General features: G+C 36.0%; 1 protein-coding gene across 2 annotated transcripts in view; it reads left to right on the plus strand.

Moving 5' to 3' along the window:
• LOC127626436 (cadherin-12) overlaps positions 1 to 25,607 on the plus strand; it is a 221,021-nt gene that overhangs the window by 139,048 nt on the left and 56,366 nt on the right. The window contains exons 4-6 of one of the 2 annotated variants that reach the window (XM_052102204.1): positions 3,760 to 3,879; positions 8,251 to 8,418; positions 10,033 to 10,220. In XM_052102204.1, coding sequence (XP_051958164.1) covers positions 3,760 to 3,879; positions 8,251 to 8,418; positions 10,033 to 10,220 — 476 coding nt within the window. The remainder of the gene's footprint in view (positions 1 to 3,759; positions 3,880 to 8,250; positions 8,419 to 10,032; positions 10,221 to 25,607) is intronic. The other variant, XM_052102205.1, reaches the window with a different exon arrangement.

Consider the following 25,607-nt stretch of genomic DNA (forward strand, 5'->3'; position numbering starts at 1 on the left):
CAATCTCAAAGTGAATTACCCTGATCTGTCATCCTAAGGGGGAGGGACATGATAAGGGCTTCATTGCAGGGTAGGGCGTGTCATTTATCAGACCCAACACAAAATTGCATGTCAGACTTTCAGAGACTTTTACTCTTGTTTTTATAACTAGCCATACAAAGCTTTTCTTCTACCTTTTCTCAAAGGTATAGTTCACCCCAAAATTAGATTTGTTCACCCTGCCACTCAAAACCCATTGGGATTTCTTCTGAGGGACTAAAAATAGGTTCAAAATGTGTATTTGCTATAATGTTATAGTGAATAGTAACTTTGGTCTGTCAAGGTTAATAAAGGACCAATAAAAAAAAAACCCAAAAACCTGTACAACCACAGTACAAATTATTGATTCATGCTTATGTCCTGTTTTAAAGGATTAATTCACCAAAAAAAAAATTATAATTCTCTCATTATTTACTCACCTTTAAGCCGTCCCAGATGTGTATGTCTTTCCTTCTTCAGCTAAACTGAAATTAAGATTTTTATAAACACATTTGAGCTCTGTGTGTCCATACAATGCAAGTGAGTGGGTGCCATTAGGCTGCTGGCTGTTTGACAGTCTAAAGGGCATATTTAGGCAGCATAAAAGTAATCCACATGACTCCAGTCGATCAGTTAATGTCCTCTGAAGCTGTTTGAAATGACTTAACTCTCACGTGACGTACGTTCCTCTGTTCCTAAATAAAATGTGTGACAGCTCCATGATGCGTCTACTGCAAACAGGAAGCATTTTTTAAAAGTTAATAAAGTTTTAATGATCAATTAATTTTTTACAAAAACCTTCAGAAGACATTAATTGATCGGTTGGAGTCGTGTGGATTACTTTTATTCTGCCAAAAGATACCTTTTGTACCATCAAACAGCCAGCAGCCAGATGGCACCCATTCACTTGCATTGTATAGACATACAGAGCTGAAATGCACTTCTAAAAATATATATATTTTTTTTAATCATTTGGGTTCTGCTTTTGGTAAGAGCGATAGACAAACACATCTGGGAAGTTTTAAAGGTGAGTCAATCATGAGAGAATTTTCATTTTAGGGCGAAATGTTCCTTTAAGTCCTCTGAAGCAGTATGATCACCAAACGTGACCAAAAATGTGACCACATCATGACCTTTGGTCACAAGACTGTGATTTTATCGATGTAGCCACCGTATCTGATCAACAGATTTTATTTGAGAGTGAATTACTATATTTACTGCTATGGGACTTATACTGACATATTGCTTCAGAAAACTTGTAATATAATATATTATTCATCTTGATTATTTTACTGTGGTTTTATGGAGTTTTTGGTCCTTCTTCGAACTTGACAGACTGGAGTTGCTATTTACTGTCATTATGTAAAATAAACCCTATGAATACTTATAAAATTCACATTTTGTGTTACATGGAAGAAAGTAAGTTTTATGGGTTTGGAGTGACATTAGAGTTAGTAAATAATGATAGAAGTTTACTTTTGGTCAACAATTAATTTAAATAATCTCCACAATGAAAACTTACAAACTTAATTAACTCATTAATTCCCAATTTGTATCTCCATGGATAGTACAACAAACTAACTGCATGTCATTTCTTAAAAAAAAAAAAGTCAAGTTAGTGAAAGTTTGTGCTTTATTCTTGTTCACAATTATAAGCGGTGGAAAACTAGAGTCAAAATTGCTCAGTTTGTTTAAAAAGACAGTCTGCTCTTGCATCTATTCAGCTCTAAACAGGCCTACTATTTATTTAAAAGTATTCTATTTAGACCTTTCAAGCTCAAAATTAATTTAGTCACATATTTGGCAGACAGGCTTAAAAATTTATTTGCAGTTTTATTTGTGCTTAAAGGGATAATTCACTCAAAAAATACAATTCTGACATAATTTTCTCACCCTCATGTTGTCCCACATACATAACGACATGTGTGCTGTATGTGTGCGTCTACTGAAGCCATACAACAGCTGTGAGGAACAGACCAAAATTTCAGTTAATATTCACAGATTATTCGCTGAGTCTGAAATGGATTACAAAAGTCATATGGACTATAAACATGTCATGTCAACACTTGGTCCCATTGGTCCTTTCATTTTTCATAACCAAACTACAGCAAAAGCCACTTGTATTTTAGTCTATTGCTCATATAACACTTTGGTATGACTTCAAACGTCTTTGTATATTGTCACTGGATGACTTTGGACAAGTTTTATGGTATGTTTTTGTCATTTTGCAGCTTGACAGACTCGTCCCCTTTCACTTTCATTTTGAGGAAAATAATGGCCATGGTATTCTTCAAAAACTCTCATTGAGCCTATAAACCCCCTTGCTTTTGGTAAAATCACTGCAACACTGCTTCTTGTGGCGTTTAACTAAAGACATGACAAAACACTCCAATCAATGATGTTAACCGTGCTAATATTCAACACAGCATATCCACTGGAGGCACATTGCAATCATCTTCACAATAGCTTTCTGCTCTCAAACATGAAAAAAAAAATGTGTTTGTGGGATTAAAGCTTTGATCTGGTTTATCTAACGTTCTAAAGCCATGACTAGCCATCTGTTAGCAGCAGGGTGCTATGTTAATAAAGGCACAATGCAGACAATGTGCCGATTAGACTTATGTATGTTGACAAATAACCAGAAACTGCTGTGAATGCTTGTACCAGTAATAAATATTGGATAAAGCACAAAAGTTTACTAAAAGCCAAGCACTTTACTAAACTAGCATTTCCCTATGAAATGTATACATACAGTACATATATAAATGTTGTTCTGAATTGGTTACATCATAACTCCGGATAATCAAACTCTCATTAAATGGCTCAACAGTACATTAATGCAGCAGATTTTTAAAAGTATTTTTGCAATAAGAACCCATACGAAAATGCATATTTTTTTCCAACCGCACTGTTGTGTTGGTGTACTTTGTTTGTGATGTATTGATCTAATTCAGTCTGAATAGGTGAATTAAATGGAGGCATTTCATTATGGATTAAAATTGACCTGTCTAAACTAAAGCCCTGCCATAAGAATGAAATGTAAACAGATAATTTATGTGGATCCTTCAAGACTCCTACTTGAAAGTCTTTAAGAAACGAGATTGTGATTCATGTAAATCATGTTTAAGAAGTTTGGAAACTTGGAATCAAATACACCAATCAGCTACGACAGAAAAACCACCTCCCTAATATTGTGTAGGTCCCCCTCGTGCCGCCAAAACAGCACCAACCCGCATCTCAGAATAGCATTCTGAGATGCTATTCTTCTCACAATAATTGTAAAGAGTGGTTATCTTAATGTTGTGGCTAATTGGTGTATAGTGGGATCCAAACTTGAGGGATGAATGACTATGCATTTCAGCATTTCTTAGTATTTGGTAAAACACCCGTCTGCATTACAACTTGCATTGGAGATGATAAAGACGCTACACGTTTTTGCAAAACCTGATGATCCATGTTATCCCAGCATGATTTATGAATGTTCCAAAGAGCATCTTGCTTGCCTCAATGGAAGCAAGGGCATCTGACCTTTTGTACAAATTAGTTAAACATGTCACAAATTTGCACATATTTTTTACTAATAAAATGACCAAGAAATAGTCCAGAATCTTAAATATTTATTTTTCATTTTATTTAATATATTCTACTTTACTCATGGCTCATGCTGTTTAATTTTTTGTTTAAATCAAAATAATAATAATTATACAGTATAATGAGTAATTTTCTTTGACTGTTTTGCAGGTACATATGTGATGAAGGTGACCGCAACAGATGCAGATGACCCCACATATGGCAACAGTGCACGAGTGGTTTACAGCATACTACACGGGCAGCCATACTTCTCTGTCGACCCCAAGTCAGGTGAACCACTCCAGAATGTTTTATAGCAAACATACAAACTACGGTTTGACCTGATAGAGTTAGTTCACCTAAAATTAAAATCTAGCATAAATAATCAACCTTATGTTTTTCCAAATCTGTTTGGCTTTCTTTCTTCCATGAATCACAAAAGGAGATGTTAGGCAGAATGTTACGGACTGACAGCCTCAGTCACCATTCACTTTCATTGCATATATGATTAAATTATTACAACAAGTTCCTATCCTTTATTTGTGTAAGAAAACAGACTCAACCTAGCTCATTCCTTACACAGGTTTCAACATAATTACATACATTGACCCTATTACTCAAATAAGCTCTGGGGTTTGATTTCATTATAATGTGTCCAACCTGTAAAATGGATTTGTAATAAGGCTCCACTCTGAACTGTAATTCATTTTGAATAGTGGAACATCAACACACATCCCGTCAGCTAAATAAGCACGGAAAAATATATAATTACATGGGATGGCCATTATCGAGTAATTTTGTAGTCGAGTACAGTAACCCACCAAAAAACAAGTAAATGATTACTTCTAATTAAAATGTCAGTTAAAAATATCAATTGTGACACGATTGTGAATTTAATATTTTGTTTTATTCACAAACGTTACCAAGAAATAGAGATGCTTCGATCAGGAATGATACCAATCACCGATCTTCTCATCACCTGATCGGCCGATCCTAATAATTTCACCTTTTATCTGGATACCTGTCTTAACTGGCTATATGTAAGCTTCCGCACACTGTCACTATTAATTATATTTTCCTCTACCTCTTTAATATCGCTTTGCATACTGTCGTTTTTGCTGACAAAAACAGATTAAAACATTTAAATGGCTCACTGCTTTCCTGGCAGACATCTCAGCCTGGATGAAGGAACACCATCTGCAACTCAACCCATCCAAGACCAAACTCCTTGGCTTTCCAGCCAACCCTGCTGTTGAACACAACATTGCTGTGCAGCTGGGTACAACTAGAGTAACACCTTCCAAAACGGTCAGAAATCTAGGGGTCACCATCGATAACAAGCTACATTTCAGAGACCACATCTCAAAGACCGCAAGATCATGTAGATTTATACTCTACAATATCAGGAAGATAAGACCCTTCCTCTCTGAACATGCCACATGACATATCACTAGACTGGACTACTGTAATGTTCTCTTTGCAGGCCTCCCTGCATGTGCAATTAGACCTCTGCAAATGATCCAGAATGCAGCAGCACGTCTGGTCTTTAATGAACCTAAGAGAGCACATGTTATACCACTCTTTGTCTCTCTCCACTGGCTGCCGGTTGATGCATGTATCAAGTTCAAGGCTCTGATGCTGGCATACAGAACAGTCACTGGATCTGCTCCAGCATACCTAAAATGATTTCTGCAGAGCTACGTTCCCACCAGAAGCCTGCGGTTGGCTAAGGAATGTCGCCTTGTTGTACCAACACAAAGAGGCACCAAAACACTTTCCCGGACGGTCAGTTTCATCATACCACATTGGTGGAATGACCTTCCCAAGCAGACTCACTCTCTGTCTTCAAAAAATTACTTAAAACACATATTTTCCATGAGCACTTAACCAGTCACAAAAAAAAAAAATAAAAAAAATACTTGTTGCACTTTAATCTGTCTTGAATACTACTATTCTGATGCTAGTGAAACTTTGTAGTATGGCACGTTTCGTACCACTGTCGCCCTTGCATAATTCGCTTATGTTTTCCTCTTTTGTAAGTCGCTTTGGATAAAAACGTCGGCCAAATGAATACATCTAAATGTAATTTTTTTTTTTTTTAAAGACTTTAAATCAAGTATAGGCTAACAACATATTCTCTATATTATATATATAAAAAAATAAAAATAAATAAGCTTATTGTCAAACTGAAAACAAACTGATAACCCATAGGTGCAATTAAACTTCATGTGACATTTGATTCGTTGTCATTATTTCGTATAATTATTTTTATTCCTTGTTTTATTTCTATTTTATGTTTGCATTATATATATATATATATATATATATATATATATATATATATATATATATATATATATATATATACTATATTATATTGTGGTATCTTAATATTGGATAAAGATTTGTTATATTTATCAATTCCTTCCCTGCCTTTTCATTTAGTTGAATGATTGCATTAATAGTTCACTCTTTGCTGCTTGAACTTTAATGAGGTAAACACATGCTCTCTCATGAGGGCAACAGATTAGAAAGAAATAGATAGAGCGCATGTTTCTGGATTCTACAGGTGCTACTATTGTTGATGCTGTTTAATCAGGAGATATTTAATAAAGATGTATGAATTACACCACATCTTGTAACTTTGTGTTATTACTAAGATGCCTGTGCCCAGCGTGGTCTAAGAAGCTGCCGCCATGAATGATAATTAGGACCGTTTCACAGCTCGCTCTGTTTACCCTCTGCCTTGTCACGTGTGAAATGTCACATTAACAGTATAGTACACAAACTTTTCATATTCACCATACCTCTCCCTCTGCATTGCTCTTAACTGCTAAATCAAGTTTGATGTTTTACAACACTATGCCAGTATTCCTCACACTCAGTGACATCATGACAATACTGCTGAAGCCTTAAAGGAGCCTAGCATCTTTTCCAACATGAGCATTTTCAACAAATACTGATGACTGACCGATTCAAAGGACGTAGATATCGGCCAATACTGTAGCATCCCTACCAACAATGGTTTCAAAATAAGCTAACTTTAACAAACTTTACTTTTATTTTGTGGATAAAAAAATAAATTTACATATCCATTAACAAAAATTTAAATAAAAAAAGATTTAGAAATAACTGTAAAAAATATGTGTACTCTACCGTAGTTATATAGAAACCAATATATTCAACATTAAGGTAATGCACATACAGTATATAAACTCTGAGTCTACATAAAGGCTATCACATTTTTATCATTTCACATGTTATTATTCATAAAAAACAAGTGGTGAAATATGGCTTTTTATAAAATGTGCTCTGCCCTTGTTTCAGATATTTAATGCACACACTAGTCAGAGCAGCTTCTGAGTTTCTCGTACCGCTTCACATTTCCTTTCCACCATAAAAACAGATCCTCGTCCATTGGTATGCATGACTCCAATCAGAACTGAATACCAAGAGAAGTAGAATTCTATAAGAAACCAAATATTACACGTAGTGCCACTCTTGGCCTTGCTTGAAAGAACACATAGATGCCTTCATGTCTTCTTGTCTCATCCAATACCTCGACGACATATATCCAAAAAAAGTCAACTCACTTTAAGCAAATGGATTTTCTGTAGTTATAATGGCTGTGAGAACTGCAGCATCATCAAAAGCTGCAGCAAAGAAATAGGCTTTTATTTTTTACCAATGAATATTTTGTTTATGCGCTATTCAGGAATGTTTAATGAAAACAAAAGGGAATCTACAAACAGGCTTACCCTGCATTCAGTGGAGTGTAATATTCAATATGCAAAACTAAACAGTACAAAACACAGACCTAGAGTATGTGACTGCTGGAGCACATGCAAGCATTTTTCACTTGTACTAAGGATGATTATGGCCCTCTTGAACAAATATGAAGCATAGCAAATATGGAATACATGAATAAAAATAGAATATCCAGATATCAGCAAACCCTGGGGGGCACAGAGGACGACATAGCACAGCTGAACAAATCAAATAACTGGTAAGAAGAAAGAAAATCAGGTTTTCATAACAGGCCATATAAAAAACATTCCAATACAAACTGATGGTAAACAAAGCAGAGTGAGGGAAACAAAGGCACAGGGGGTAAAATGCATCAAGACTGAGAGTGGGTGAGAGGAAACGGACCCACGGAACATACATCTTAAAGGAATAGTTCACCCAAAAATGTCAAAAAATGAGAGAGTTGAACATAGAAACGTACTGCCACTAGTGCTGCAGAAACGGCACTTTGCATCTTTAAGTTCAATTTCAGTAGTGCAAAAAAATCCATTGCAGTAGAAATTCATCATCATCATTATTATTATTGTTGTTATTATTATTATTATTATTATTATTTTGCACCTCTCTTTTTCTTATCTCCATTGTGTATGTAATTACTTTAGATTTCCATTCACTTCCATTTTTAGCAGGCCTCTTTCACAGGTATAAACCCTATTCTTCTACTCACTTTACCTTCTTTTTCTATAATCCGATTCTCCATACACTGATCCGTGCCTGTATTCACTGTTCTCTTCATCTACACGCACTCTACCTCACTTTCCCCTTATCTTTCTTCTATTCTGTATCTTATTTCCATTAACTCTCTCTCTCTCTCTCTCTCATTCCTTTTGTGTGCATGTCATTTTCTGTGAGTAGGAGTAATCAGGACAGCTCTACCCAACATGGACCGGGAGGTGAAAGAACTATATCAAGTTCTCATCCAAGCCAAAGACATGGGCGGCCAGTTAGGTGGTCTGGCAGGGACCACGACCATCAACATCACACTGAGCGACGTCAATGACAACCCACCCAGGTTCTCCAAAAGTAAGACACTGGATCTCACTTAAAGGCTCCACAAGAGCTTGACAAAGGCAGGATTTGTCCTATCCTACATTTATATAAATGGGTCACAGTTGATCAAATCTTGCAGCTAATATAAACTGGCAGCAAAAAAAAAACAAAAACACATATACAGGTATATATATATATTTATGTATGTATAAGTATTATAACAGGTACTTGGTAAGAAAATGATTAATGAGTAGTTTTAATCAAAAACGTTGCCATGCTCTGTCCATTTTTATTCTATTTCACCAAAATATCATCTTAAGGTGAAGTAAAGCAATTTGATGACTTCCAGGTTGAGTTCATTCTCATTCCAACCAATTTAATTCATTTATTATGGAGAAAATGTATGCCAGCTTTTAACAAAAACATTAAACAAAAGGGACCAGAGCTTTCAGACATAAGATCGTAATTGCATTCTTGATCTTTTCGTATAAACCCACATCAAATACAAATTAGAGTCCATATCTGTTAGCTTTGATGTCATCCACATGGTACTGTACTCAAATATGTTGACAAAAAGAACATTGTTGCAGATAAATGTATTTAAAACTTTTTTTTTTTTTTTATGGAAAAATGGTTTAAAGACATTGATGACTCATCAAATGCATACTCAAATGTTTGTCCAATAAAATGCCATATGGAATGAGAAACCCTTATATTTGTAGTTTATTACAGTCTCATACGTTATACAGTTGCACAAATGCACTGTATAATTTCTTTATACTTTACCCCCCCCCCCAATCTGTTTTCCAAAAGCCAAGCAAGTACAGGCTTCATTTACACTTTCATAGAAATCGTGACAAGTTGCTGTTCATGAGCACTGGTGTTCCTGCAGTGCAAATATTGGTAATACCCTGGGAGAGAAGAAGATTTTCATCAGTATGTCTCAGAGGATGGCACTATGATTACTGCTCTCTCTCTCTCTCTCTCTCTCTCTCCTTGTTTATCTTTTTGGTGTACTGCACTAATGCATCTAATGATCTTAATTAGTTGAGGTGTTTTTTTGTTTTTTTTGCAGGCATGGCCACTCAACACATACATTTTTACTTATCAGCATGAGCTGTTTGTGTCTAGAGTGAATGCATCTACACCAGTGTGCATGGGGGTAACTAGTAGTGATGTTACTACAGTTTTAGGATGATTCTCAAGAAACCTGTCAAGAAAATGTGCAGGACATATTTAACCCCAAATCAATACAAATAAATAAATACATAATATCTTTATTTTCAGAGAAAATTAAAGTTAATATCATTGATGTCCTTATAGTGGGAATAAAAATAATGTTGCAATGTAAGAACATCTTAATGGCACTCGTTTCATTTTCTAAAATCAGAATATATATATAAACAAGTAGCAGTGTAGCGTAATTATTAAAGCTATTTTTTATGTTATATGGTATTGTGAATTGAGGCAATAATCAAGAAAGTTATCCAACAATAATGTTATCTCTCTCATACAAAGCATTGGGAAATTTGTTTCATGTTGGTGAATCGATTCATTCAGACATAAACCAGTTTAAAAAACAATTCACAAATTCCCCAATGCTGGTCAACACTTGTTTCTGAACAAATAATTGTTTGTGTTCTTCAGGTATATTTCACCTACGTGTACCAGAGTCATCAGCAGTTGGGTCTGCGGTTGGCCGAATCAAAGCTCATGATCTTGACATAGGAAAGAACGCTGAGGTGGAATATAACATCGTCCCTGGAGATGGAGGGGCCATGTTCGACATCACCACCAACGAACACAATCAAGAGGGAATAATCATGCTCAAAAAGGTAAATCCTTATTTAACATGTTTGAATTACTTTTACTAACACATTTAAAATACTAGTAGTATTTAAAATACTAGTAGTTAAAAACCTTTGATTTTAATGGCAATTAGTTCAAAGGGCAGATTTTAAGATTAAGATTCAATTTTATTGTCATTGTGCAGAGCCAATGAAATGCAGTTGTTTTCGCATATCCCAAATAAGCTGGGGTCAGAGCACAGGGTCAGCCATGAAACAGCGCCCCTGGAGCAGATAGGGTGAAGGGCCTTGCTCAAGGGCCCAACAGTGGTATCTTGGCAGTGCTGGGGCTTGAACCCCTGACCTTTCAGTCAATAACCCAGAGCATTAATCACTGAGCCAACACTGGCTCATTTAAAACTTTACACATGTATTTTTGAAAGATTCTTTATCAAAGAATCTCATTGCTATAATTGATTTGCACATGGCTTGTTGTACATATCGTGGCACTTTCCTGGCGAAGTGAACCCTGGAGGCACTACAACAATAATTACTTTTTATCTCCTTTCACACAAATATAAGATTTAAATCAATTACTTCACTGCATGACTTTACAACTCAACTCTGCATGAGATTTATGTTTCAAGACATAAGGTTTCAAAAATTTTACGCTAAAGAAAAAGTCACATTTGGTCAATTGGTGGCGCTAGAGGGTTTCCCAAAATGGCTTGGTTTCGAAATATCAAATAAAGCTTGCCTTTTTAGGGCAAAGACCTGGGAAATTAATGTTTAGTCTATCTGAGTTGCTGTAGTCTTTTAACGCTGAGTCCTCATTTGTACTGCAAACTGCACTCAGAGAGCCCATCATTCATATAACAGCAACCACATTATCAAAACATCAGTCAAACGTCGCTGTTGAGAGCACTTTGGGGTAATTGTGTCTTGCATTAAGAACTCCCCCAAAGGTAAACTAGAACATTCAGCTCCACAGGAGAGTACGCAAGGTGACTTTTTCTGATTTGAATTGAGCCAAGTACTTAAATACCGGCACCGTGACAGGACTTATTAACATGGGGACACATCAACATCTCATCACATTTTCTCAGATGTGTCTTCACATACCAGAATGGTAACAGCCATGTCAATACAAATACAAACAGCAGTTTTAGGTATGTATTACAGTGTACTGGTGTAAAATCAGTGGAATTGAACTGTGCAGGATCACTGTTAGTGTAAATGGAGATAGATGGGATTGGTGAGTTCTAACTGTGTCCATATGCTTTCTTTTAAATGCACACAGCATGCATGACAATTAAACAGGCAAGGATCTCCTCTGTACTCTCTATAATAAATACTACATATCATCCATCACAGGAAGTGAGAGGCAAAGAAAAGGAAATTGGTAGATTTTGATAACTCTAATACTACACCTTCAAAACCAAACGGGTTAGGTCTATTCCATGTCTAATCGACCAAATGTCATAAACTTCCTCAGCTGGAACGTCTGATTTTGTTAATATTTTTTCTTAAGAAACAGAAATACTAAATTTCACCTATGAGTTTGAAGCAAAACTACAGGTCAAAAAATAACATTAGAAAGGTGCACCATCTTTATTTTTTTTTTTACACAGATAGAGGTAGGTCTGGGTTAGTTACTAAGATCAGTTGACTTCAGCACCCCTTGGTGCATTATATGCCAGTGGTGTACAAAAAATGAAAGAAGCACTTTTTATTGTAGTTTTTTTTTCTCCAAAGTTGTAGTGCCCGCAACTCCAGAAACATTAGAGATAACTTAATATCATTTTAGATTCTGGTTCAGAACACATTTTTATTTTTGTATATTCATTTTTTAAGGCCATGTATGGTCTCCCAGAGATATGGGGCCCTCAATGTGGTTCCATGTGTAAATTGTTACAATTTTACAAATTTTCAGGGGTTGAAAACCAAATGTGGGGCACATAGTGTGACGCTAGTGTGTGAAGCTAGATTTCTTACCAACAAAACAAGTGTCTGATATACAAATAAAGTTTAAACTAGAAATGTAAATGTATTTACATAAAAACAATTATGTAGAAATCTCAATTTTCAATAGACCAAAAATACACTATGATTAAGAATAAGTGACATATGTGGCTGTTCAGTTAGTGCAATAGTATTATATTATATATGTTTATTTGGTGTGATTTGACTTGCCTTAATAGACATCCCTAATCGGAATTATATTTTTAGCTATCATAATCATAATAAATGCTTTTTATAGTTGTTGTACAGTCCAGTTATATGTAGAAATCTCTTGATCGCCCATGCTACAGTATATTGCATAAAGAAAATATAATACTTGTTTGAACAAAACAAAAACACCAAAGCCATATAAAACATACACACATCATGATTTTATATTAGCTGCCTGGCATCTTTTCCATAAAGCAAAGATGACTAGAGGTCACCTGGAGTATTGCACAATTTCCAAGCATTCACATAAAATCCAACACACGCGCACACACACACACACACACACACACACACACGCACGCACACACATACTCCGACTGGCAAACATGTCTCTTATTCAATTTCTGAAGCTGTAAATGTTTTCGTAGTGATTTTCAATTCTCTTTGTCAAAGCGTTGCAGAGGCAGAGCTAAGAAAATGTGTATTAAAACAATAGTCATGTATCGACTGATGTGATCAAAGCAGCAGGAAGATAAGAGCAGGTTTATGTTTAGCTATTGCCTCTTTCAGAAGATACACAATATACATCCCTCTCACTGATGAAAAGATGAGTGGCACTTTTCATAACTGATGACTCAGAAAAAAAGCAGGCTTCTAAAAATAAATAATATATTATTATTCACTTAAAGGCTGGGAAATATTACAGTATATACTGCAACAGTAGGAATACATCAACAAGTACAGATTTAATACTGTGTTTATATTGTTTATGCTGTTGATATATTTTTGTGCAGCATCAGTATAGCCTATATCAGTAGTTATATCTCAGTGGGTAGGACTTGTTTATGCTTTTTACATGTGTGTTAGAGAGTGATGTGCAGGATGTGTCCGGAACAAGTCAAGAAAAGGTCTTGCTCTGGGATTAAACACAGTTTAGTTGTTATAGTTACTGAGCAACATCACAATTTACTGCATTAAAATATAATTCTTACATAATGTAAAGCTGTTTTGCAGTGATGCCAGACTCCATTTAGAATTATGAATTTTATATTTAATTTCAAGCTCTAAACCAAAAGAGAAAATAATTAAGGAGTACGTTTAATTTGTAAAAATTGTTATTATCTATGTTATCCAAAATTAGACATAACTACATAAGTATGTAATATATGAAGCTTTTTGCCATTTGAATTTTCAGCTAAAAGAACCATACTTCCTTCAATATGGAACTATATAAGCAACAGTTACCGTCATATAAAATTGACTCATTGCATTTCCTTCAGTCTTGTGTGTGCACTTTCCATGGCGACCAGTGTTTCCACATCAAAACATCTGCAACTCAAACACTCAGTTACCATAGAAATATAGATTATTGAGCAGCACTATTGAGCAGGTACATGCTCGACTGCACATCCGAGCACAGAAACTGATTGCGTGGAGCAGTGCACACTTAGTCATACGTGTGCCGCATGTCCTGGGTATAATAAACACAGGAGCGGATTTACTATCTGGAGAATGGAGACTTCACCCGCAAGTGGTGAGTCAGGTGTGGGAGAGATATGGGCAAGCTGCTGTATCTCTTCACATCACCCAAAAGCACTCACTGTCATCTGAACCAGTGTGAAAAGTGAAACTACGTGAGAAACCCAGTGTGTGAGCAATAGAGAGTGCAAAGGACCTGGGTGTTCAGCAAGCTGCAGCCAGGTATACATGTATAGATTGAATAGCATCCCAAAAAAAACTGTAAATATTATATCTGTAAATATAGTGTCTAATAATGCATTGCACACTTAATTTGATATTGCCAATAAAGCTTGATATGAATTGAATCTGCCCATTTGATCCTATTATTAAAAAAGTCCACTGAAAACGGCAGAAGATTTTGCCCAACTTTTAATTATAGTATGTTTAATGATTTGATTGCAGGTAAATTATACTTGTATCAAAGATTTATACCTGTAAAATTTGTTAAATTATACACAGTATACAGTAAGCAGTCAGCTTGTGTAATATTCAAGAACCAAACCAATGGCTAAAATTGTGTGCGCACGTATGTGTGTGTGTGTGTGTGTGTGTGTGTGTGTGTTTAGAGCAAAGAGAAAGAGAGAGGTGTATAGTGGGCATGCATTGTCTCTGTTTAAGCCTCAGTTTGATTACATGTCGTGCCAAAATTGAGACAGCATGATGCATTCTTCTCTGCAGGAGGTCCAGGCACCAATCCTCGCAGAGACCGCCTCGCTATCTCCATAGTGAGAGAGCTAAACCACATGCCCTGCACGGCACAGTTTACATGAGGGACTTTTGTTTTTGAGAGATGTATTACCCTCTGCATAGCTAGGAAATATTTTTGTGTGTCTGTGTGTTGTCTGTGTGTTTGATAGCAATGTGGCATGGCAACCCCTCTGTGATTTGGAACAGTGGGTACACCAGGATTAAGCATTTGCTGCAGTTTAGCAATGGTACAGCAACAGAGCATCACAGTACAGTATATTCCACAAACACACACAATGCCAAACATAGATGCCCACAATGGGTCTGTTCAGAATGGCATACTACCTACTGTTTTTGAAAGGGAGTACACTGCAGTGGGTGTACATTGCATAGTGTGCAAATTTTCTGTATGCGTGAAATAACCAGATGACATCCTACACTTCTCGAACATTTGCAGAATAAGCAAAGTACACTACGTACATGAGATACTACAGTATATACAGCAATGCACTTGACCTGACTTTGTTTTTCCAGCGTGACAAATTAAACAGAATCTGTTGTCTGATTGAAAACCATGATTATTTTTAAATGTCATAAGATATCTCACGATTTTGACATCTTGTACAAATTATTACGAGTTGTCGTGAGACTATGTTGTTCTATTCCAGTCCTAGTATACAGTATACACAATAAGCTAGTATTCCATTTCAAACAATCTACTTGTATTCAGATGAAGATGCTGTTTTGCTTGTAAGTAGTACATAAAATGAGTTTAAAGACTCTACAGTTGGTCTTTGTTGAATGGTGCCCTACACTGGCTGACTGAATGAAATGTGTGTATGTAGTGTGTACAGAGAGGATCATTAAAGCTTAAGGATTTTGAGTGATTACATGCTGTACTGTCAGTCTGAACACGGGGCATATGGAGATCATAAGAATGTTTAAATTACCTCTCGGCTAAACTAGCGATTAAAGCAAACAATAGGTTCTGTCGATCCTTGCAACAATCACGCAGAGCATCCCGGTGTACAATTCCTCAAATAAACACACAATAGCGTGTATACACATGCTAATATGTGTACACATATACAGTACACAATGACACATACGCATGCAGCAAGTAGCAAATTCACTTATCTTTGTTTCTACTCAAAGGATGTTCTTGTCAGATTATAACTGTTGTTGAATTGTTGTGTATTTGTGTCTGTTATTGAGCGTGCATGAAATGAGTGTTCTGTGATACCGGTAATTGAAATACTCCATCTGCAAGAATGGTTTTGATGCAGAACATCATGTGTGGCATATGCTTTCCTACATGTTCACAGACCTCATTCATTTCACATGTATATACTCTATAAGGGAGATCAGGGATATATTTCAGTAAATATAAAGAGTCAAATGTATAATTGCACAAATGATTGTTTGCTTTGGCTATATATATATATATATATATATATATATATATATATATATATATATATATATATATATATATACTGTATATATATAAAGCTAACCAACCAAAGTCAGATCAGTCAGGTCATAGTGTTGTCTCGATAGGAGCCATACATTTCAAAGCACTTAGCATTCTGTGCGAAGGTGTGAAGCAACAGCAGCCCCTAATTCCCTGTAAGTGGGTCAGCCCATGATTAGTCATCAAAAATAAAAGATGTTCATTCCTCTCATTAGTAAACAAATGCAATGATTTATTGAAGATGCAAGATAAGTCTAAGCCCACAGGAACTCACTGTCTCCCACTCTCTCTGAGATGGCAACAAAGATCATCTCTCATTATTATCAGACAGCTCACTTAAACATACAAAAAATAACAGCATTTACATATAAAAATCCAGGCTAGAGATCCAATTAAAAAAAAAAAAAGTGTTAGGCAATGCAGATGGACTTCCATGGCAAAATGTCAACACTGAACAATGTTGGCGTCTTTATTGCATAGAAACTTTAAAAGGCATCTTAAAAGTGAACTCTTCTTTATTTATTTTTGCTAATTAAAACAAATTGCAAAGAGGAAATGAAGATTGCATGACCAGTTGTGTCACATGCTGCATTGAAAGGCACCTTGGAAGCACCTACATCCGATATGGGCATTTGTTATTACGACATATCACACATTCAAGTTAGGAACAAAATATTTCTGAAAAATTAAGGCAAATACACAATGAAATATTGAAAAAAGCTTCTTTTTTTTTAGGACTTTGCTTGGTCATTTATGTGCTCGGAACTTGTAATGATGATATTTCCTTCTCCACTTGAAGGCCGCAATAAAATTGACGATGTCACTCAAAATAACTACAACGATATGTTTACTTCAGTGATTTAGCCAGTATTCAAGGTGCTATACAAAGCATAAAACTATGTCTAAACAAGCAAACCAAACAATATAACAGCAAACACAGTATACATATTAACTATAAACAAAACATAACATTGGAGCCAGAGCCATCAGTCAAAACACATTTAGTTTTGAGTGGAAAACTAACATTTAAAACAAGCAGTGTCTGTTTGTCTCTCCATAAATGTTTCTGTAGTTGCCACATTTGCCATTTAGAAAATTTGCCAAGATGGTCGACATGGCAACTACTGAAACTTCTGTGGAGAAGACATCACCTTGGATGAGTTGAATGTTCACCCCACATTGTATCACGCACTCATTGTACTTGGGTTAAAGTACACTCATTGTACTAGCTAAAATGCTAAAGCTAGCAGCACCACCAAACAGGAAGGCCTGCATTTGAAATTTAATTTCCCTGAAAAACATGTTGTATTTGAGATCATACTACCATCCAAGTAATCAGTGTATACTCCATTTGAGACACAACTTTTGACTTCTGAAAGTCATACACAGGCTTATACCCCGATAGCACACGTACATCATCTAGACGTCTATTTGATGTGTGTGTTTACATCTGGAAGATGTATTTTTTAAGGTCATTTGCTCATCTGCAATACGCCTAAAAGACGCTTCCTCTCGGATATCAATAAGACATTCAGTAGATGTCTTTGAGACGTTTATGATTAAGAATGTTTGTAAATCTGATCTTTTTTATGTTTAGCAGATCTTATTTATATTGTGATGCTTTCCAGATGAAAAGATCTAAAACAGACACGTGTGCTAACTGGGTAAAGGCATTTCAGGCTAATGACTGTTTCCTGCAGCGTTGCTAACTCTTGAGTTTCTCATCTCTCCATTAAGTATGTCATTAATGTGCTGTTTGATCTATAAATCAGTGAAAACTGTCACCGTCTCTAGGATTTGACTCACTACTTACGATAATAAAGTAATGACAGACTCACCTTCTTTGAGATAAGTTGAGAAGGAGAGGACAGGATAGAAGCACGCATGCATGCAAAGCACCTTGGATGGTCTTGTTTATCAATATTTATTCCTCATTTGCACATTTATTCCCATGTGTTTGTTCTGCTTAGGAACATGATAAAGGTTCATTACAGGAGAGGGCAGTGTCACCAATTGGGTGACTCCTGCTTAATAAATTGTAGTGCTGTATTCAGTATGCAATAATTTAGAGGGTTTGGCTTTTTAGCTTTGGCAATTACCCCCTGCTGCTAGATGCCATAACTACACCATTCTTGTGACTAAAAGCATTTCACCATTAAATAAATAGTTCAACCAAAAATGACATTTTCATTTAGGCTACTTACCCTCATGCCATCCCAAATACTGTATGAATGACTTTCTTTTTCTGCAGAACACAAACGAATATTTTTAGAAGAATATCTCAGCTCTGTAGGGCTCATACAATACAAGTGAATGGGGTCCAAAAGTTTTAAGATCCAAAAGGGACATGAAGGCATCTTAAAAGTAATCCACTGACTCCTATGTTTTATATCATGTCTTCTGAAGTTATCTAATCATTTTAGTGTGAGAACAGACCAAAATGTAACAGTTTTCACTGTAAATCTTGACATCTGCGGTCTCCTTGACAATCATGGTGCTAAACTCGTTTACACTTCCTAGCACCATCTAGTGCTCTGCGCATCAAGTGCTAGGAAGTGTCATTGGGCTTAAAAACATGATCGTGCCTAGAGACAGCAAAGGCAAGATGTACAGTAAAATATAAGGCACATTTTGGTGTGTTCTCAACCAAAATCGGTTTGATCGCTTTAGACGACATGGATTAAACCACTGGAGTTTAATTGATTACTGTTATGCTGCATTTATGTGCTTTTTTGGGGCTTTAAAGTTTTGGACCCCATACACTTGCATAGACCATTAGAGCTGAGATGTTCTTCTTAAAACATTCGCCTGTCTTCTGCAAAAGAAAGCAAGACATACATATCCGGGATGGTATGAGAGTGAGTAAATAATAAAATAATTTCATTTTTGGCTGAACTATTCATTTAATGGCCAATCAAAAGAAGTTGTGTATTCTGACAATATTTTTTACAAGCAACATATAAATTGCAAGACTTTCATTAGACTATAATACAAGTTCCAGTAGTCTGTTTTTTGTATTTTTTTGTGACATATGAAGTTGCATCCTGTTATCAGTTTGGAAATAAAAGGTTTTATTTAGTTTTATTTATTATTATTTAATTCAGTGATGTTAAAAATCTTACATCATACTGGAAATGGAGGGTCAAGTCAAGTGCAGTGCATTGCTGGATACAGTATTTCACATAGACTTAATTCAGAATTAGATACTATCATACTACTAGTAGTACGGTAATATGTGTTTCCAAATGTACCCACTGTGTGCTCTGTTGTATACGGCTCATTTTGAAAAATATAGTAAGTAGGTCTGCCAGGTATTCTATACAGAAAATGAGCATACTGTGTCCTGCAGAAATAGTATGAGTAGAATGATAGCATACTATTCCAAACATAGCCAAGAACAATAAAGTTGTATGTTGGAAGCCAGATAGCTTGTTTACCTTCAATCAAGCATGTTTGAATGTTTGATGTTGATATTAAAACAACTGCAGTGACAAAGATCTGATCATGTATATCTAATAATATCCAGTAATACATGTAAAAAAAAAAAACCTCCACAGATGTGGGGTGTGTGTGTGTATGAGTATGAATGTCAGCATGCACACCATGTGGTAAGGAAATGGATATAAAAAACTCAGCTGGAAACATCATTCTGTGGGAGATGAGATGTAAATGGTGTGTGTGTGTGTGTGTGTATGTGTGTGTGTGTCTCAGAGCTGTGAACTGAGGTTATTAGAGGAAATATTTTAGACCTCCAAATGTCAAGCACCTACAACAAAACCAAACGTGTGTTTTGACACTCCTTGGGTATGTGTCTTAAGATATAGTTGTCATACCATTGTTTTGTTCTACCTACTGCGCTGCCTACAGAGTTAGCATTTTAAAGGAATATTCCAAGTTCAATAAAATTGTGGGACCAATCTGTAAACATTAAAAAACTAACTTTTTCAAAGTTATAGCTGCAAGACATAAACAATATGGGTGTTAAATAATTTGTATGCGATAAAATCACTTACCAATCTTTTCTGTGTAAAGGAAATCCAGTTTTACAACTTTGTTGCCATGATGAAGTGATACATGTAAACCCAAAAACGACCGTAAAAAAGATGGTTTAAACAACTTTACAGCTCAAATAATACACGTTTTAACAGAATAATTAATTTAAAGGCTTTTTTTTATTATAAGCTTTACTTTTCTGCTTTTAAGCCCTCCAAATTTAAAGAAAAGGAGGAACGAGTCAAAATATTTTTGTAGTAAACAACATTATGCCACAAATACTGCTGACTATGCTTGTATGCTTTTAAAGGGATAGTTCACCCCCCAAAAAATTATTACCTCATCATTTACTCTCATGCCATCCCAGATGTGTATGACTTTCTTTCTTTAGCAGAACACAAATTAAGATTTTTAAAAAGAATATCTCAGCTCTGTAGGTCCTTACAATGCAAGTGAATGGTCATCAGACTTTCTTAGTTCCAAAAAGGAAACATAAAACGTTATCCATTAGACTCCAGTGGTTAAGTCCATGTCTTCAGAAGCAATATGATAGGTTTGGGTGAACAGATCACAATTCAAGTCCTTTTTTAAGGATAAATCTCCACTTTCACTTTTACATCTGAAAGTCACATGTGGTGCCTTCCAGTCGAAGGTTGTACAAAGTTTATTTTTTACAACACTATCAAAGTGGATAGCAGGCACAGCATGGGCCACCATCTTGAATGTTTTGGTTTGAATTGATCACATGACAACACATATGTCATCGTTTGACAAACAGATTCAAATTCAAGTAATTTTTTGTCTAAATCTCCACTTTCACTTTTACACCTGAAAACCATGTGGTGCCTGTTTAGTTTCACTTTCGCATCTGAAATTGGAAAAAAAAGGACTTAAATTGTGACCTGTTTGTCACCCAGACCTATCATATCACTTCTGAAGATATGTATTTAACCACTGAAGTCATATGGATTAGATATATGTTTCATTTATGAGATGTTTGGAGCTAAATTGTTTTATTGTGTTCTGCTGAAAAAGAAAGACGTACTGTGATGGCATGATGGTGAGTAAATAATGAGAGGATTTAATTATTTTGTGAACTATCCCTTTAAGGCATGTTCCAGATGCGAAAGCTGTTACAAAGTTAAGGCTTCTAAAAGGATAGTTCACCCAAAAATGTTACCTTTATTCCATGGAACACAAAAGGAGATGTAATGCAGAATGTTGGGCTCAGTCCCCATTCACTTTCATTGAATCTTTTTTTGCAATACATTGAAAGTGAATGGTAACTGAGTCTTACATGTAAACTAAAATTGATTATTTTACCCAACATATGTGTGTGCTATGTATTTTATTCTTAGTAGAGTATAATGTATGTCAATTGTGCATCGAGTCTTCTGTGCTGAATGCTATTTTCATGGCACTTTGTTTCCATAAAAATGTAGGCTGTTGCCATAGCAGGCTACCTACTATACCTTGGCTGTGAAGAAACACACTAGGTTTTAAACAGAGCTTATGTGTTTTATACATATGTGTTTTACCCCATTGTTTTTGTAAACGTGTGTCAGAATTTCCCTTTTTCAGAAACACAAAAGATCAGTTCTCTTTAGTATGGAGTATGGAGTGTCTAGATAACCTAATGTTAAAGAAGACATCAAACAGTACAGCTATAACATGAATTCCTGACACAGAAAACTCATTTTAGCAGCGGAGAGCACTGCATGCTTTGCTGCTTCCAAATGGAGAGGTGTTCGCCTCTCCAAACCCTGCGGTGGGGGAATTACTCTCTATTTCCAGCAAGTTCTACACAATGCACATAAACACACAATGCAAATACCTGCAGTGATTGTACAGTAGCAAATCAATGGCAAGTTTGTTGTAGTAGCTAATAGTAAATACATATTTTGTGATACAGTTTTTTTTTGTTTTTTGTGGTGGTGGTGGTGGTGGTTCTGTCAGTGGAGAAGCAACACCAGAGCCTATGTCCACGTTCATTCAGATACATTTGAAAACAGCTTATTCTTTTTCGAAATGCTTTCCATCTACACTGCAGTTTTCATATGTTTACATAGTGGATAGCAGGCACAACATGGGCCACCATCTTGAATGTTTTGAGTTGAATGGATCAGATGACTGCATCACATGACCACAAATATGTAATCCAATATCTCTGTTTTTCCTGTCCATGCTACAATGCAAAGTAGGTGTTTTCATGGTCATCCACTAGAGAGAGCATTTTACAATCACTGTCTCAGTGTGGATGGAAGGCCAAAACGTAACTAAATTAATGTGTTTTCAATCGAAAAAGTATCAGGGTGGATGTGGCCAGAGGTTCAAATACACTACTCTTCAAAAGTTTCGAAACAGTTAGACATTTTTGTTCTTGAAAGACATTATTGCTTCGCTGCCTTTCAAATGCATTACATTGATCAAAAACACTATATTAAACATTAGTAATTGTGTAAAATATTATTACTGTTTTCTATTATATTTTAAAATGTAATTTGTATCACTGGTGTCAAAGCCTTGTTTTCAACAGTTAATACTCCAGTCTACTAAGAAAGTTATGTGTCACTTATACCTTTTCTAATGTGCTAATTTGGTACTCAAGAAACATTCGGTTTTCTTAGAACAGTTGAAAATGGTTGTGCTAATTAATGAATTATGGAGATTGCTATACATGTCTTTTTTCAGTTGCTGAAGTATTGATTACACTTGCATTCTTTACCCTTGTAAGCCAAATGTTGGTTGGTTCATGGCCAAAATGAAACAAATCTTAATCAGTTTACTGTTCTTTTAAAGAATGAAGGCTATTTCATGCACTGCTGACTAAAAAGAATCATCCAAACTGGATCCAACAGGATAGAGAGGCAAGGGGATGTTTCAGGTGCACAACAACAAGATGACATGAACATGCTTCAATTAACATTACATGCCAAACACCAGTTTCATCTACTTGTAGGATGTTGTCATTATAGTCAGACTTTCAAAGAAAAAGCTACGTCTGAAACTGGCAAATAAAGCCCAAATCTAAGTCTAACGTTAGCCTTTAAAGGTGCACTCGGTAACTTTTGTCTTTGTGTCATCTTAGACATACACTGACACCTAGTGGCTTGGATGCAGCATCATTTAAAATCAATAGTTTTCATTTTCAGATGCCATTGTAGAAATGAAGTATTCACAGTCAGCCATGATTACTTCAATCAGTGAGTGAACGTGTCAAACAACAGGAAGGTTACTGAGATTTAGCAAAAGTATTCGGCTGGTCATGTGATTCTAAAATGGCAGCCCCCATTTGCGGACCCCCTCCATGTAGAATAAAACAGCTTTTATATGGTTACTGATATGATTGGAATCTTCAGTTTAATATGAGTGGTAATGATTTCCTACAGTATGGGAGGGCGGGGCCGGGTCGTGATTCAGGCTAATTAGCCATTGAGAGGGATAAAGGCTGACCGAAGAAGGCAGTGCGACAGAGAGAGAGAGATTTACAGACAGCTGTCCAACACCTTTGTGTGTTTGTCTTTTTGGTTCAGTTTGTAATTAAAATATTATTTATATCGTCAAGCCGGTTCTTGACTCCTCCTTTCTATTAATCCCTTTACACTGGTGCCGAAGGTGTTGGGTTCAACTCCCAAGGAATGCATGCACAGATAAAATGTATCGCTTGAATGCACTGTAAGTCACTTTGGGTAATACAGTCCGAAAAATACAATGGGCAGTGGGCGTGATCAAACAAGCCAGAATGGACATTTCAAAGTTGAATATACTGGCGGTAGCATTATTTTCGGAGAAGCCAGTATTTCAACTTAGCATATTTCCTAAATCTCTGATTACATATTATGATAATTGTATGCTTTAGTTCAGTAAAGATATTACTTATTGCTCCTTTAAAGCATCCTCTGTGAATAAAATTATAATTTTCTTAAACAACCACAAAGATTTGATAGTGTTTCCATACTTTTAAATTGTCATGTTAATAAAAACAAGAGATATTTTCCTTTGACTCATTTCAGGTTCTTAACTTGTGTTATGCTACACAATCATTATGGAATTATCCCCCCATTATATCTTGAATCATCCATGTATTTGTTATCAAGCTAGACCTGTGTTTGGTATAAAAGTCAGGTGCTAGCGCAGGTAGACAGGGCAAGGCTAAGACGCCTTCGTTGTGAATGGCCCCTTAGTTCATAGGAAATGAATCTTCTTCCTACATTCCATGTGCTCATTTTCATTTTCACCATTTTATATTTAAGTATTTTTCTGACAGTATTACTCGAAGTGACTTCAAGTGATCCATTTTATCTGTGCATGCATTCCTTGGGAGTTGAACCCAACACCTTGGCAAAGCTAGCGCATTGCTACCAGTGAGGTACAGTAACTGTCTTGATTTCCTTGATCAAAATAGAAAGTGGAGAAGAGGTAAGGAAGGATGCAGTTGTGTTAATGTAATATAGTCCACATCATTCTATTTCGGCTTCCCAAAGAGGAAAGTGTGAGTCAGAATGTCTGACGGGCCATTACATATTGAAAAGCCTTTTTAAGAAAACATCACAATGAACTCGGAGCGATTTCACAGGGCAAGGCTAAGAGGCACAATGTAACAACAACTAAAAGAGCACTCTTTCAGGGCACGTTCATATTGTAATCGTATTTAGATGAAGGAAAACTGCATTACACTACAAAAGGCTGTGAGCAAGTTCTGCATACTAATGAGATGGTATATTGATAGCGTGTGGAGAAGCCCTCAGGATTAAAGGGCAGACTTAAATAATAGCTATTGGTTTTGCAAAGATCTTCTTACGTAAGAATAGAATAAATTCGGTATTTGGCTGTGTATGCAAAACGTCTGCAGGAGTTTATATTGGTTGCCAAGAAAAAGCACAATTTCAAATATTAATGGAAATAAAAAAATAACTTTGCATCAAAGTCCTCTAACATCTACAGCGCTAGTCGCAGCTCAAATTCTCCAGAGGAAGTTGACACATCAGGGGAAAGAAAAAAACTGCATTCAAAAAACCCCTTTGTGTTGCGGAAATAATCATGAATAGAATGCTAATGACGGACATATTTACATTGCATTGAGCGTCTCCAAGCATCTCCACCTACACAATAGACGTTGCTTGTTTCAGGATCAGGTGCGCAGTTATTCAGTTCCCACTGCTGCCGTTGACGGCTCAGGTTACGATTGTCTGGGTTTCTCTGTTGGCGCTCACACCAGTGCAAGGAGGGAATGCATTAACATATCAAAGGGTTCACCAGCATGAAGTGCTGGATTTAAAATGTCTTTTGTTCTGTAACATTCAAATATCAACAGACACAGTCACGGAAATGAGTATTTCCTTCACGTACACACATACACGTACTGCCTAAACTACGAACACCTTTCCCGAGGCCTTTGATCTACCTGATGTTGATTAACATTCTCCAAAGCCTTCAACCTGGCAACATTTATTTCATTTTTTTTAGTTCTTTTATTTAGTAAGTAAGGGATAATGGGCAGTCGGCTGATTGTTATCGCGAATAACAACCCACAGGGTGGGCTTGAATCACCCTGAAGGGGTTTATTTAGCGATAATGGCTGGCTAACA

Source organism: Xyrauchen texanus, chromosome 33, assembly GCF_025860055.1.
Source record: "Xyrauchen texanus isolate HMW12.3.18 chromosome 33, RBS_HiC_50CHRs, whole genome shotgun sequence".
NCBI lineage: Eukaryota > Metazoa > Chordata > Actinopteri > Cypriniformes > Catostomidae > Xyrauchen > Xyrauchen texanus.